Raw genomic sequence first — 12,424 nt, 5'->3', positions numbered from 1 at the left:
ATCCATCCATCCATCCACTTATCCATCCATCCACTTATCTACTGATCCATCCATCTGCCCATCATTCTGTCCACCGCTGCACCCACCCACTCACCCATCCATCCATCCAGAGAACATTCCTTGAGCATCCGTGTGCCTGGCCCTGTGTTAGGTGCTGGGCATGTAGAGGTGACTGGGGCAGACGTGGTCCCACTCTGGGGGACTTGCATAGTCATGGGATGAAGAGGCATCAAGTCCTTCTCAGCCCAGAGCCCCTAAGGAAGGCTGTGTCCCCCGATTCTTCAGCACCAGACAGGCTTTGAGGAGACCAGGTGCAGGCCCCAACATGATACCCCTGTCCCTGCCCAGGGGCACCATCTGAGGTGGGCACCTGGTGCCCTCCTGACTTTGCCTCTTGGATGGTGGGGCCAGGGCCAAGGAGAGGCGCTACAAAGGAAATACGTTGGCGCGTCAGCTGGACAAAAACAGATTTCCCTCGGGTGCTTGAGCATTACAGGAAAATCGCCGTGTCCTTTCTGAGCAAGGACGGTGACGTCGTTCACAGGGCTGAGAACCAGGGAGGACAATGAGTGGGAAGTCGGCATCTGTGGCGCGTGTGGCCCCGTCAGGGCTGTCAAGTTATTTTAGGCCCAGCTCAGGGACCCAGCACAGACAGCCCTCAAGCGGGCGGCAGCGGACACGCGGCAGGTCTGCCGCCGGCTTTGGAGGAGGCAGTTTCGGATCCCTTCCCCGGGGTTGGGGAGGCTCGCAAGGGCCTCGCCTCTGTCTGTGAAGTCCAGGTCACCCTCGAAAAAGGGGCGCGCGCCTTTCTTTTGGCCGTTCTCAGAGCACAGGCTTACAGCGACCTGCCCTGGCCAGATGGGATGTGCTGACCACCCTGCACCCCGGCCCTTCCCTCGCCCGCCCTCCTCTTCCCTCCGCCCCGACTTGTCTGTCAGTCCGTGTCCACCCTGCAGTGCACATGCATCCCTTCCGGAACACATTCTTTAGGGGCACTTGTGTCCTAAGCCTAGAGGATGCTCGGCCAGTGACCGGGGCCCACTGACGTTTACTGAAGGAAGGTGGGAGAGAAACCAGGTGTGGGCCTGGCCCCCCGGGTGAGCAGTGACCCCAGGTCTCTGCACAGTCCCCAGGGCAGCCCCTGCATCCCCACCGGGCTGGGGCTCCCCTCTCCCTTCCCGGCTCAGCCGGCCGCTGCGGAGCCTCACCCTTGTCATCGGAGCCCTCTGCCTCCCCTTGGGCCACGTGACAAGGCTGTTTGCTGATTTAAATTCACCTTTTCCAAGATTGGATTCGTTGTTAATTATCGTGGTCACTAAAAGGAAGCTCCCCCTTCCTTGACCCGAGGAGCCCCTCCCGCTCTTCTCCTGGAGGCCATGACTCAAGGCTGTGACCCGTGCTGTGACTTCCTGCCGGGACGTCCTCCCAGCTGTGAGCAGCTGGATGCCTCGGTCTCCACATCTGCTTCCACTGCTCCCGGCACTGCCCGGCCCGCCTTCCTGGTGCGGCTGCAGCCGGGGTCTTCTCGGGCTTCTTTCTCCTGCACCTTCAAGAATCCCTCTGCTAAAAGGCCATTGTTTCTCACAGGCAGACTCAACACCTCCAGGGCCTCCTGCCGCAGCCGTGCCTGCTGCTCCACCCGCCCACGGCACCTGCAGGGACCTGCCCCCACTCAGCCCCTCACCTGTCCCAGTGGCTGCAGGGCTTCCAGATCCCTGTGCAAAGCCGAATGCCCGAGCCCCGCACCCACACCTCATGGAGAATTTCGAGATGGTGAGAGCAGAGCGTTAGAACTAGCAGCGGCAGGTGGTTCAGGGCGCAGAGACAGCTGCTCCAGGGAGCTGGCGCCACCTACCCCCTCGGGGGACAGTTCCCAAGCTCCTCCTCTGATCTGGCACAGAAATTTTCAATGCACCAAGGTCTGAGACGTTGGCCGGGCCAGCAGCGGGACCCAGTCCCCCAGCCACGCCCTCCCGCTGCGCTTCACGGACACCTCTGTCCTCCGCCGTCAGGTTGGTTCTTTTGCCTCACATGGCTCCAAAGCCTCGCCCAGGACCAGCACCCAAAAAGGGCCAGCGTCTCTGACAGCAGACAGTTCTGCAGCAGCTGGGATCACAGGCTGGCACGTCCCCCACCAAGAGCACGTGCAGCCCACCCCAGCCCCACCCGGCCGGTGAAAGGACAGGCCCTGCCCACCTGCCCACACCGGGTTTGGGGTCGGGGCCTCTAGGGGGCTCCCACTGCCGGATGCTTCCACACACGTCCCCTCTGTTCCCACTTCAGCCCTGAGGTCTCGGGGTTTTACCCCACTTTGAAGGTGAGAAAACAGCCACACGGCGTCACCAGTGTTTATCGAGTGCTTCCTGGCGCCGGGTCTGGGAACAGGCTGCACTGTTGGTTTTACCACCCTCGTCTCCCATCTTCGAGGGGGCAATAGGGAGCCCGGTGTCCTGGGCACGCAGGGCCCTCCTCACCCCGGGCTCCAGCCTCCTCCTCCTCCCCCGCGGGGATGGCAGGTCACTGGGAAAAGGAGCCCCAACTGCAGGAGAGGCTGACCCACTTGCCGAAGTCCAGATCGAAGCCTCCTGTTCCATTTGTCCCTGAACTCTCTGTCCCCCGAGAACACGCTGCCCTTCCCCAGGGACAGGAGCCCCTCTGCAGACGTCGCTCTGCCCGCTAGACTCCAGCGTGACCCCCGGGTTCCACCCTCGTAACACACCCATCGGGGTCTTTGGGGGAAGCCGTGCCAGCCAGCGGGAATGTGCGGCTTCTCTGTGCTGTGCAATAAGTCGGCACCAAGTTAGTGCTCACAGCAGTGCACCAGCCCCGTCCTGAGCGCCCTGTTCCGTGGGTCCAGAGTCCAGGTGGGCTCGGCGTGTTTCTGCCCCGGTCTCACAAGGCCGGAAGCAAAGTGGCAGCCTGGGCACTTGCTGGACGCTCTCGGGAGAATTAGCTCGTCCAGGGTGGCAGACCCAGGTCCTCGCGGCCGCAGGACTGAGGCTCCATGTCTTTGCCAGTGGGGCCGCGCTCACCTCCTAAAGGGCACCCACATTCCTCGGCACGCGGCCCCTCCCCTGCCACCCAGCAAGGGTATGTAGGACACCCTGGCCTTTCTCTCCTGCGCCAGCAGAACAAGGCTCTGCTTGTAAAGCTCTCGTGGGCGGATTGGACCCACCCGACAGCAGCCTGTCTTAGGGTCGCCCGCCATATGCCGTGACCCAGTCATGGGGGTGGAAGGACAGGGGCACATCACACACACATCTGGGGACTCTGTTTGGAGTCTTTCTTCCTCCCAGGTGCCCTGAATCCTGTTGCGTCCTCCACTCAGCTCCCTGCACTGACGAGGGGGCAAGAATGTGTCCCCAGCCCGAGAGTGTGACGATGAGCCAGGTCACTGTTTGCCTTGCAAGACAATGCTCTAGAAGATTCTGCTAAGGTTTCCATAAGTGAGACACTACTGAATCCCACCACGTAATGTCATCTAACTTTCCTGGGCCTCAGTTTCCCCATCTGTGACCCAGGGATCGAGGCCATGCCCACCCTGCAGATCCTGGCAAAACTGCGATGAGTCAACGCCCGTGGCATTCTCAGGGCTGCCCAGCCCCGAACAAACACTCCGTGACGCTGCCGACGAAGAGAATCCCCCAAAAGCACTCCGTACTCGCCCTTCACGGCCGGCATGGACTGTTCCCGGTCCTGGGTCCCGGGGGGAAGCCCCAGCGCACAGCTGAGGTGGTAGAAAGAGGCAGCCAGAGGGGACAGGGTTGCATTTCACAGTCGCCCCGCCCAGTGCAGGACCGAACCCACGTTACACCCCCCAATCTCACTCCCCACGCGGGGAACAGAGAAGTGTCCAACCCCAAGCATCACAGGAAATTCACTTTGCACGTGTCACTCAGATCCGAAGTCGCAGAAAGCTTGGAGGACTCTGGTGACATTCTTTTCCCCCACCGCCCGGGCAAGACTCCCCTCAAGCCCGTGGGGGGGGGCCCAGCCCGGGAGATGGGCGGGAGAAACCTTTTCCCCGAGACTTTCCGCAGAGCCAGCAAATGTCATTGAACTTTGGGGGGCGGGGCAGGGAGCGGGACAGCGGACACGGCGCCCCGGTGGCTGCGTTTCCTCGTTATCTGCACTTGGGCTGCTCCTGCCGCCAAAGATAGCGCCTGGAACCAGCGGTGTGGCTTTAGTTGGGAGATAGTAACTTTAATTTTAGCTCAGAATTACTTTTTTTCAAAACTCCCTCGACCTTTGACTGGGTGCGCGATTGCGCGGCTGCGTGTGACAGGATGAAGGATCACCTGGCGGCCGTGGGAGGCAGCGCGACAGAGCTGCACATCCGTCCTGGACGGAGGAGCGATGGGGGGTGGGCAGCCGGCTGTTGTCAGTCGCGACACTCACAGCCGACCATGCCTGTGCGTGGTCCCGTCCTCGTCACCGCCTGCAGTCACCCCCAGGAGTCGTCCTACTTTGTCTCCTTACTGCAGCGCAGGTCGCCTCCTCGGGGAAGCCCTCAAGACTGTCCCTAAACACACAATTAAAGTGTAAAATCCCTGCTCCTCGGAACCAAACCGGAACACTGGCGTCGGTGTCGGGCAGGCGGGGAAGGCGCGACTCGCCGGATCCCGGGGGTCTGGGGAGCAGCCGGGGCGGGCTCTCCTGCTGGGCGCCCTTGGCCTGGCGCTATCGTGCTGCAGAGCCTTTGAGCTGTCACGTGTCCAGCTTCGAGGGTGACATGCTTTTTGGCAGAGAGATGTGAGCTGGGGACACCGTGGTATGACGGTCACAGCTTTGGCAGGGAGAGACCTTGGGCAAACTCCTTCCGTGCCCCGAGTGTTGGTCCTTCACCCTGAAACCCCGGGGCCCCGGCGGCCCCACCCCAGCCCCCTCTCCTGCCAGCAGGGCCAGCTGCTGCGTGTTCTCTTCCACGTCCTGTCCTCGAGGTCTCTGCTGACGCCTGCCTGGCCTCCCCCACCCCACGGGCTGCAGCCACTCCACTGATGAGTCACTTCTCTTTCTTAGTGTCCACCGTCCTCTGGATGGACAGTAATCTAGGGTCCAGCCCAGGGCCTGACGCTCGGGTTTTACTGCGTCAGCGGGTGGGTGTGTGTGAGCAAGAGCAAACCCAAAACGTAGGGGCGAGTCTGGGCGGCCCCTCTGGAGCCTTCCGGCCAAGTTCAGGGAACCTTCCCTTTTTCCCTTGAAGACAGTTCCCTCCAAAGCCCTGCAGCCCCCTGCCCGGGCGGGGGCGGGAGGGGCTTCCTGGCCCACCTCCCCCAGGTCGTGCCCTCTCTGACCACCCATTCCCCCGTGCCAAGCCCGGGAACTAACGTGGCAGGGGCAGGTGGCCTGCACCTCATCCAGGTGAGCCCTGTTCCCACCCAAGCTCGGGCCTCTCTGGGCCCCACGGGTCTCCTCCCGGGTCTCCCCTGGGGTCAACCGCTCGGTAGCAGCAGTTTAAGCCCCCCCAACCCACTGGGCACAGATGGCTTTTCTGCGGCTGCTGGGGGTGGTCGTGAGCGCCCTTCTCGGGTGGCGCCTGTCCTGCTCCAGACGTTTTATAAGTGGCACAGGGACCGGTCCCAGCGGGCCCCAGAGGTCTGGGGTGGGCCGAGGCGGGGATGTCCCCAGGGTGGCGCCGGGCTCTGACACGCCTGTGCTGTCCCCCAGCTGCGCGCCCATGCGGTGGACATGAACGGGAACAAGGTGGAGAACCCCATCGACCTGTACATCTACGTCATCGACATGAACGACAACCGGCCCGAGTTCCTCAACCAGGTCTACAACGGCTCCGTGGACGAGGGCTCCAAGCCAGGTGAGCTGCGCTCGGGGAGTGCGCTGGCGGTCACTTCCTGGGGACCCCACGGGCTCTGCGCGGCGCAGGCAGGCAGGGCCTGGGGAGTGGGGCCCCGACAGCCGGGGAGGGCCACTCAGCCCCCACTACCAGGTGGCACTGTGGGGCTGTGTGTGAACACACAACACACAACACAGCAAGTGTTTACTGGGGGCCCCGTCCTCACAGCCCTCGGGGTCCAGGGGGGACAAAGGCAACATAATACATGTGAATGAAGCAGCTGCAGTGACAATGGGCTCCGAAGGAAACTCCTGGGCCGCTGTCCTCCAGGGACACCCCTCTCTGGGAGCTGAAGCGTAAGAAGGAACCGCACCCAGAGAGGGGCTGGGGTCGGCTCATGTCCCGCAAGGAGCCTGGGGGAGAAGAGAGCATGTGCCAAGGTCCTGGGGCGGGAGTCAGGTCAGAGAGATAAGGCCATTTGAGGCCTCAGGGGCTACACCTGGAGCTTGGTTCCAAGCACAGGAGGGAGCGAGAGAGGGCCAGCGCCCTGCCCAGGAGGCGAGCCCGCGTGGCCAGGGCTTTTGTTCCCCTCGGAGCTAACCCCAGAGCCAGTCCCCCCACAGACTCCAGTCTGGCACAAACGGTGGTGACCGCCTTACCGTGCGCCAACCACCCATGTTAGGGGAGGGCCGTGTCTTGTGACTGTGCATCCCATAGCCACCAGGAAACGGGTGCCCGCCCTCCCCTTCAACAGTGAGGAGGCTCCAGGCCTGAGAAGGGGCAGTGAGCTGCTGGGAGCCCTCTGGTGCGTGTGTGGGTGGGAGCCCAGGTGGGTGGGAGCGCGAGCTGGGGGAGCGCGTGGGGGGGGCCCGGGCGCGCACACCCCCAGCACGTGCTGCTGCAGCCCAGGCCCTGCAGGGGCCCCGGTGCTTGGTTTGGGAAGAGCAGCTCCCGCTGCACTGTCTCCCGCGAGGCGGTGGGGACGGGTCTCCTTGGGACAAGCCTTTGCCAACCTGGGTTGGGCAGGGTGAGATGAGGTCACTGAGGGGACAGCTGGGGCCACAAGACAGAGCCACAAAAACGCAGGTAGACTTGAAGTCCAGGCAGACAACAAACTTTCTAAGCACGTCCCCAGCACCATCTGGGACACGCCGACACGAAGAAGTATTCCTTGTTGATCTGCATGTCACGTGTGCTGGGTGTCCTGTCTTGTAGCCGCCACCAGCCCTGGCTCTCTGACCCCGCCCAGATGGGGAGGGTTCGGCCTTTGGGAGGCCGGTGGTGCTCAGCGAACTGGAGGCTGTTCCTGCGTTGAGGTCAGAGCGCAGGGAGCCCAGAGCCGGGGCCAGCCCGGGAGTGCCTCGTGCCCAGCGTTGGCCCCGCGGAGGGCTTGGCTGCGCCGGCTCTGGGACAGCAAGGCAAAGATCTGTCTTCGCTTCCCCTGGCCAGGAGGTGGCTGCCGTCATCGTCTCCAGGGGCTGCTGTTTCAACAAGGCGAAGTGTGTCTCCGATGAATTGTGTTTCAGCATCACGAGACACGGCGAGTCCCGCGGCACTGAGGGGACGGATGCGACATTATTTCTGCCAGAACCTTGGGCCGCGAGTCCCTGCAGTCCCTTGAGAGGCAGGCGGCGGGCGGGCAAATTGGCTGCGAGCACCCAACGGCGGGAGGGAGGCGGCCCAAGCCCGACCTGGCTGGCGAGGGTCGCGGTCGCGGGGGCCTGTCTTGCCCGCACGGGAGCAGCGGCCTCCCCCGCCGAGACCCAGGGCGCGACTTAAAGGCACCCGGGTTTTGCTGGCCTTTCTGTCACAAATCAAACCTCCCAAGTCCTATTTTCTAAAAAATCAACAGCGAAGGTCATCCCAACGTGCAGCTGGTTTTACTGGTTCGGATCAAGCGCCTCTCGGCCTGGTCCTTCCCTTCCCTCCTGAGCCTCCCAAGGACCATGCGGGGTTCAGTGTCAGCTGCACGAGCCGAGCCTGCGGGACGCACGTGGGCCCCTCACGCCTGTCCTGCGCTCCCCGTCGGGGCCAGGCGAGGCTGGCCGTCCTCTCACAGTTTCTTCTCTTCCGCCAGCGGGTCGCGGTAACAGAAGGTTCCACACGGTGCCTTTGCGGGATGAGGAAAAGCCACCACCAGAAATTAGTCGCTGTTCCCCAGAGGAGAGGCTAATGAAGGGTTTCAGACGCGTGTTCTAACAGGAAACAGACGGGGAGAGATTAAATATTGACTCAGCTGAGAACCTCTGAAGCTTTGGGGGTTCGTGGGGACATGAGCAGGCAGACTCAGGGCCCAGGATCCCGCGAGGACCTTCGGTCGCCCCACGTTCTGCCCCCAGCGCACCGACGGCTCTGCTGGGCTGGGGGAGCGTGGACGGGCTCAGGCGAGCACCCACCCTGCCGCCCCGTCAGCCCCCCAAGGTGAGCAGGCCGCAGAGAAAAAGGGAGAGTTCTGGCTCACGTAGCCGGAAAGCCAGAGACGACAGCAGCTTCGGGCGCAGCAACAGCCGCGGCTGAGGCGGTGTTTTCCCGAATCTCGCCCGCCGTGCGCGACTCCACTCTCCTCTGCGTTACCGGCTCCTCCGAGGTGGCCTCAGAAGCTGCTGCTAGGTGCCGGCTGCTGTTCTTCCCCACCTTACACGTGCAAAACAGAGGCAAGAGCAGAAGAGGAAGGACGGGCAGCTGCGAGCAGGCGAGGGCGCGATCTCCCAGGTGCGCAGGCCCTGAGCTCGCTTCCACCCACTCTGCGAAGCCGCCTGCCCTTCCCGCTCTGCGTGTCAGGAACGCGTTTGGCTGAAAGTCACAGAGTCCCAGCCACAGCAGTTGGAACCGGTAGAGGCTGGGGTGAGAGCCCAAAGCCTTCTGGGCTGCCTCCGCCTCCCGTTTCTCACCACATGGTCGCAAAGGGGCCGCTGCACCCCCAAGCGTCACGTACACCATCGCCATCAGGCCAGAAGAAGGAGCAGGGAGAAGGGCAGCGTGTAGCATGTGTCGTTTCCCCCAGGAGACGTCTGTGCGGATGTGCCTTTCTGTGCACGACGTGGGCCTCTGAGCTGGGTGCTGCGGAGGGTGCAGGACGGGAAAGCACGAGCCCCACTCTCAAGGAGCCCACAGTCCAGCTGAGCAGCCCAGAACGTATGTGCTCTGCACATGCCGACAAACACTGCACACCCGGGGGAGAAGCACACGTCCCAGGCCCCTGGGCCTTTGCACATGCTGTGTCCTCAGCCTAGAGCATCCTTCCCTGTCCTCAAGGGGCTGGCTCCTTCCCCTCCCTCAGCAAAGACTTCCCACCACTCTCCTGAGTCGGCCCCTCTGTGCCCTAGAACTCCCCCTTGGCACTCGGTGACACGTTTAGTCAGTTTGCTGCCTGGATCCACCACGGGGCTGCCAGCTTCCCCAGGCAGAGACCCGTCTGGGTGCCCAGCAAGGGTGGGCTTCAGTGAAGGCCCAGCCTCAGCCTGACCAGAGGGCGGCTCAGGAGCATCAAGGACCCCCCACCTGTGTCCCAGGATTAGTTCTGCGAGGCAGGCGGGGTCTGTGAGGACCTCCTGGGGCGTCCTGGACCGGCAGGTGGGGTCCACGCAGCTGCAGAGGGAGGCCGGGTGGTCGGCCCCAGGGCGGGAGGGTGGCGACAGCCCACCATGCGCTCATCCTGCCGAGCCCCCGAGTCACTCACTGCCTGTCACTGCCTGTGACTACCGCCCGTGACTGTCACCTGGAGCCTCCGATACAAACTCACGGGGCTCAGGACCTCGCCCCGGGGCGGCACCTGAATAACGGGACCGTCCTCCCCAAACCGGCCTCGGTCCACCTCCTTCCGTCACGCTCCGGCTGGAGCTCAGAGTTGCTCTTCCGTCCCCCCGGCCGGAGGCAGCCCAGGCCAGCCCCCCAGCACTTCTCGAGCTGCCCAGAGAGAGATACCTTCGTATTGATGCTTTCTTAACTAAGAAAGGCTCTCATTGGGATTCACTGCTCTCCCTAACCCCTTGTGACTGTGCGGGGGCCTGTATTATAAATTTTGAAATTAACGTCATTTTGAAATATTAAAGAGCAGAGAAAACTACATGCTGCAGATGAAGTCAAAGAAACCTTCATCTACACAGCGCAGTTTTTGCTTAAATAGATTATTCCATTAGTGGGCCCGTTTATTTATTTATTTTATTCTGCGCCGGGGGAAGTCCCCCCGAGATCAGTGCGCAGATGGCACCGGATACTTGGAAGTCATCTGAATATTAAGAATTTAAATCTTTAGGCTCAGTGATTTGAGCAGAAAGCCAATTATGGGGCTGAATTAGTTTTCAAATTAAACTGCAATTTCAGGCTTGTGAAATGAATCCTTTAAGGCGCACGGCAGCGTTCGTACACGAGTTCCGAGGGGGGCCGGGCCTGCCGTCCTCCGCGCCGCCCCTTTACCTGTCAGCGCGACTGCCGGAGGTGTCGGCGTCTTCCAGAGGAAGGGCCGGCGGCCCCTCTGCTGGAGCTGACTCGCGGCTTCGCTCGTGAGGACGAATTCGGGTCGTTCTACCGGGGAGAAAGATGGTTTCCTTCTTGTTCTCCAAGCCCACGGCGCGGGGCCTCGACGTTGCGCCCAGGTTAGTGCAGATGCCGTGAGCGCGCACATCGCTCAGCGCAGGGCACGAGCCAGGCTCGGCCGCCATACCCTTCCTCCTGACAGCTCAGTTCCCGCGGAGTCACAGCCACCGTGGTCTGGGGCGCCTGAGGGCGGCTGAGTGGTCGTCGGAGATGGCCTGGCCATGCGGACCCCTGCGGTAGACGCTCTGTCCGTGGAAGCCTGGCCGCGCCGGATGCCCCTGACATCCCCCAGAGACCCCAGCAGCTCCCAGAAGAGGAAGCCAAGGAAGGGATGGGACAAGGGCAGAACCTAGACGCAGGGTGCCGGACCCGGTTTGGACCCTGAGGACCGCGGACTGCCCGCCTGAGCGCTGGGCTCTGCAGCCACCCAAGGCCACGAGACCCGCGTGCTCGGCAGGAAGGTCCTGGCCTCGTGGGCTGGTTCGCCGGGCGCTGCCTCGGCGCGATCCCGCAGTGGGCAGAGTGGTACCGCCCCCAGAGTCTCCAAACGTGGCCCTAGTGACAACCAGGGTCTTTGCAGACACGTCGGTCGAGATGAGGCCAGTAGGCCGGGCCCGAAGTCCGACGACTGGTTTCCTCATGAGAAGAGGAGGCACACGCTCTCCGGGGAGCGGCCACGTGGAGGCAGAGGCTGGCATGACGTGGCCAAAAGCCACAGACGCCAAAGCTGCCAGCCAGCACCAGGGGCTGACGGAGCCCAGGGAGGGTCCCGGAGCCTCCAGAGGGTTCTCAGCCCTGCCCACATCTTGACGCTGGGCTTCCGGCCCCAGAGCAGCGGAAGGTACGTCTCCATTGCGTCCAACAGCCCCAGAGACAAGTACAGCGCCCTCCCGGGGCTCTCTGTCTTCCGGAACCTTCCAGATAACACCCCAAGCCTGCTGTTTCCTGGCCTGGCCTTGGCCAGGGTCGGGATCCGGCATCCGCAAGGGCCCCCGAGGCCCCAGACAGGTGTGGAGGCTTCTCCACTGCCCCCCACGTCCCCCCAAGTGGAAGACACGCTCCAGCAGCTTGGCGTCTCAGCAGTGTGAGGCCTGCGCCGCCTCCCGGCCTCCCCTTGCAGGCCCGCGGCTGTGACTTGGCACAGGGCCTGCAAACGCATCCAAACCAATGGAGGGTGCGGTCAGGTCGCCAGGCGTGTGTGTCCTACTTAGGGGCAGCTCCCAAAGCAGGGGCCAAAGGGGAGCGTCTGTCCTCTGGGTCCCGAGGGTCCCACCCAGCGATGAATTTGCCCACTTCCCACTCCACGGGCGATGAAGCTGGCCCACCGTACGCTCTGCAACTCGGAGGTCGTGGCGAACACAGAGCGGCTGGAAAGGCCACAAAACCCGTCGCTGGGGAGGATCCAGACACCGGGGCCGTCGGTGCGGCTCCTTTCCCAGGACGCGCTCGCTCAGCCCCAGAGCCAAGTCTCCAGTGTGGACGCCCCGAGGGCTGGTGCAGGGACCCAGCGCTTGTCCTGACAAGGAGCCAGGCTCCACCTTCAGTGGCCGACTGTCCCCTCTGGGGGCTGCGCTCCTGCCCATCACCCACCCAGGCCCTCTGCGCGGCGGAGCTTCCCGGGCTCAGGCCACACGTGTTCTCTTTTCTGCCTAAACCCACCCCTTCGTGGACTCAAGGCAGCCCCATGGCCTTTGACCCATCTGGGAGCAGGTGACCTCACCCCGACCCTGCCTCTGCCCTGCCAGCAGCTTCGTGGGTGCCCCCAGCCCTCACTGCACCCAGGAAGGCCATGAGCCGAGCAGGCGAGGGCTGGGCGGCCACCCGCCCCGGCCAGCGTTGCGTGTGTGAGGGACACAGTGGCCGTTGGCTGTGGCCCGCCCCCTAGAAGCCCCCTCGGCCCCCCGGAGCCCCCACCAGGCCGGGGTCCCCCCACCTGAGACCCAGGGCAGCAGGACAGGAGGCAGCAAGCGCATCCCCAGCAGGCGTGAGAGGAGAAAGGGACAGGCTGGGCCGAGGAGGGGGCTCAGCTGGGTGGTGCCCTCGTGCGCTGGGAGTGAACTGGGAGCCCGGGGACACTCGAGGTGTCAGGGATGGCCA

The 12,424-nt window shown here is 63.3% G+C and overlaps 1 protein-coding gene across 1 annotated transcript in view; it reads left to right on the top strand.

Moving 5' to 3' along the window:
- The window catches only part of CDH4 (cadherin 4, type 1, R-cadherin (retinal)), a 132,079-nt gene that overhangs the window by 72,790 nt on the left and 46,865 nt on the right, over window positions 1-12,424 (top strand). The window contains exon 8 of the mRNA XM_012654554.1: window positions 5,668-5,812. Coding sequence (XP_012510008.1) covers window positions 5,668-5,812 — 145 coding nt within the window. The remainder of the gene's footprint in view (window positions 1-5,667; window positions 5,813-12,424) is intronic.

This window comes from Propithecus coquereli, unplaced genomic scaffold (genome assembly GCF_000956105.1).
Source record: "Propithecus coquereli isolate 6110/MARCELLA unplaced genomic scaffold, Pcoq_1.0 Scaffold442, whole genome shotgun sequence".
Lineage (NCBI taxonomy): Eukaryota > Metazoa > Chordata > Mammalia > Primates > Indriidae > Propithecus > Propithecus coquereli.
Note: the sequence above shows the minus strand (reverse complement) of the source record. Positions and strands in the feature narration are given on the sequence as shown.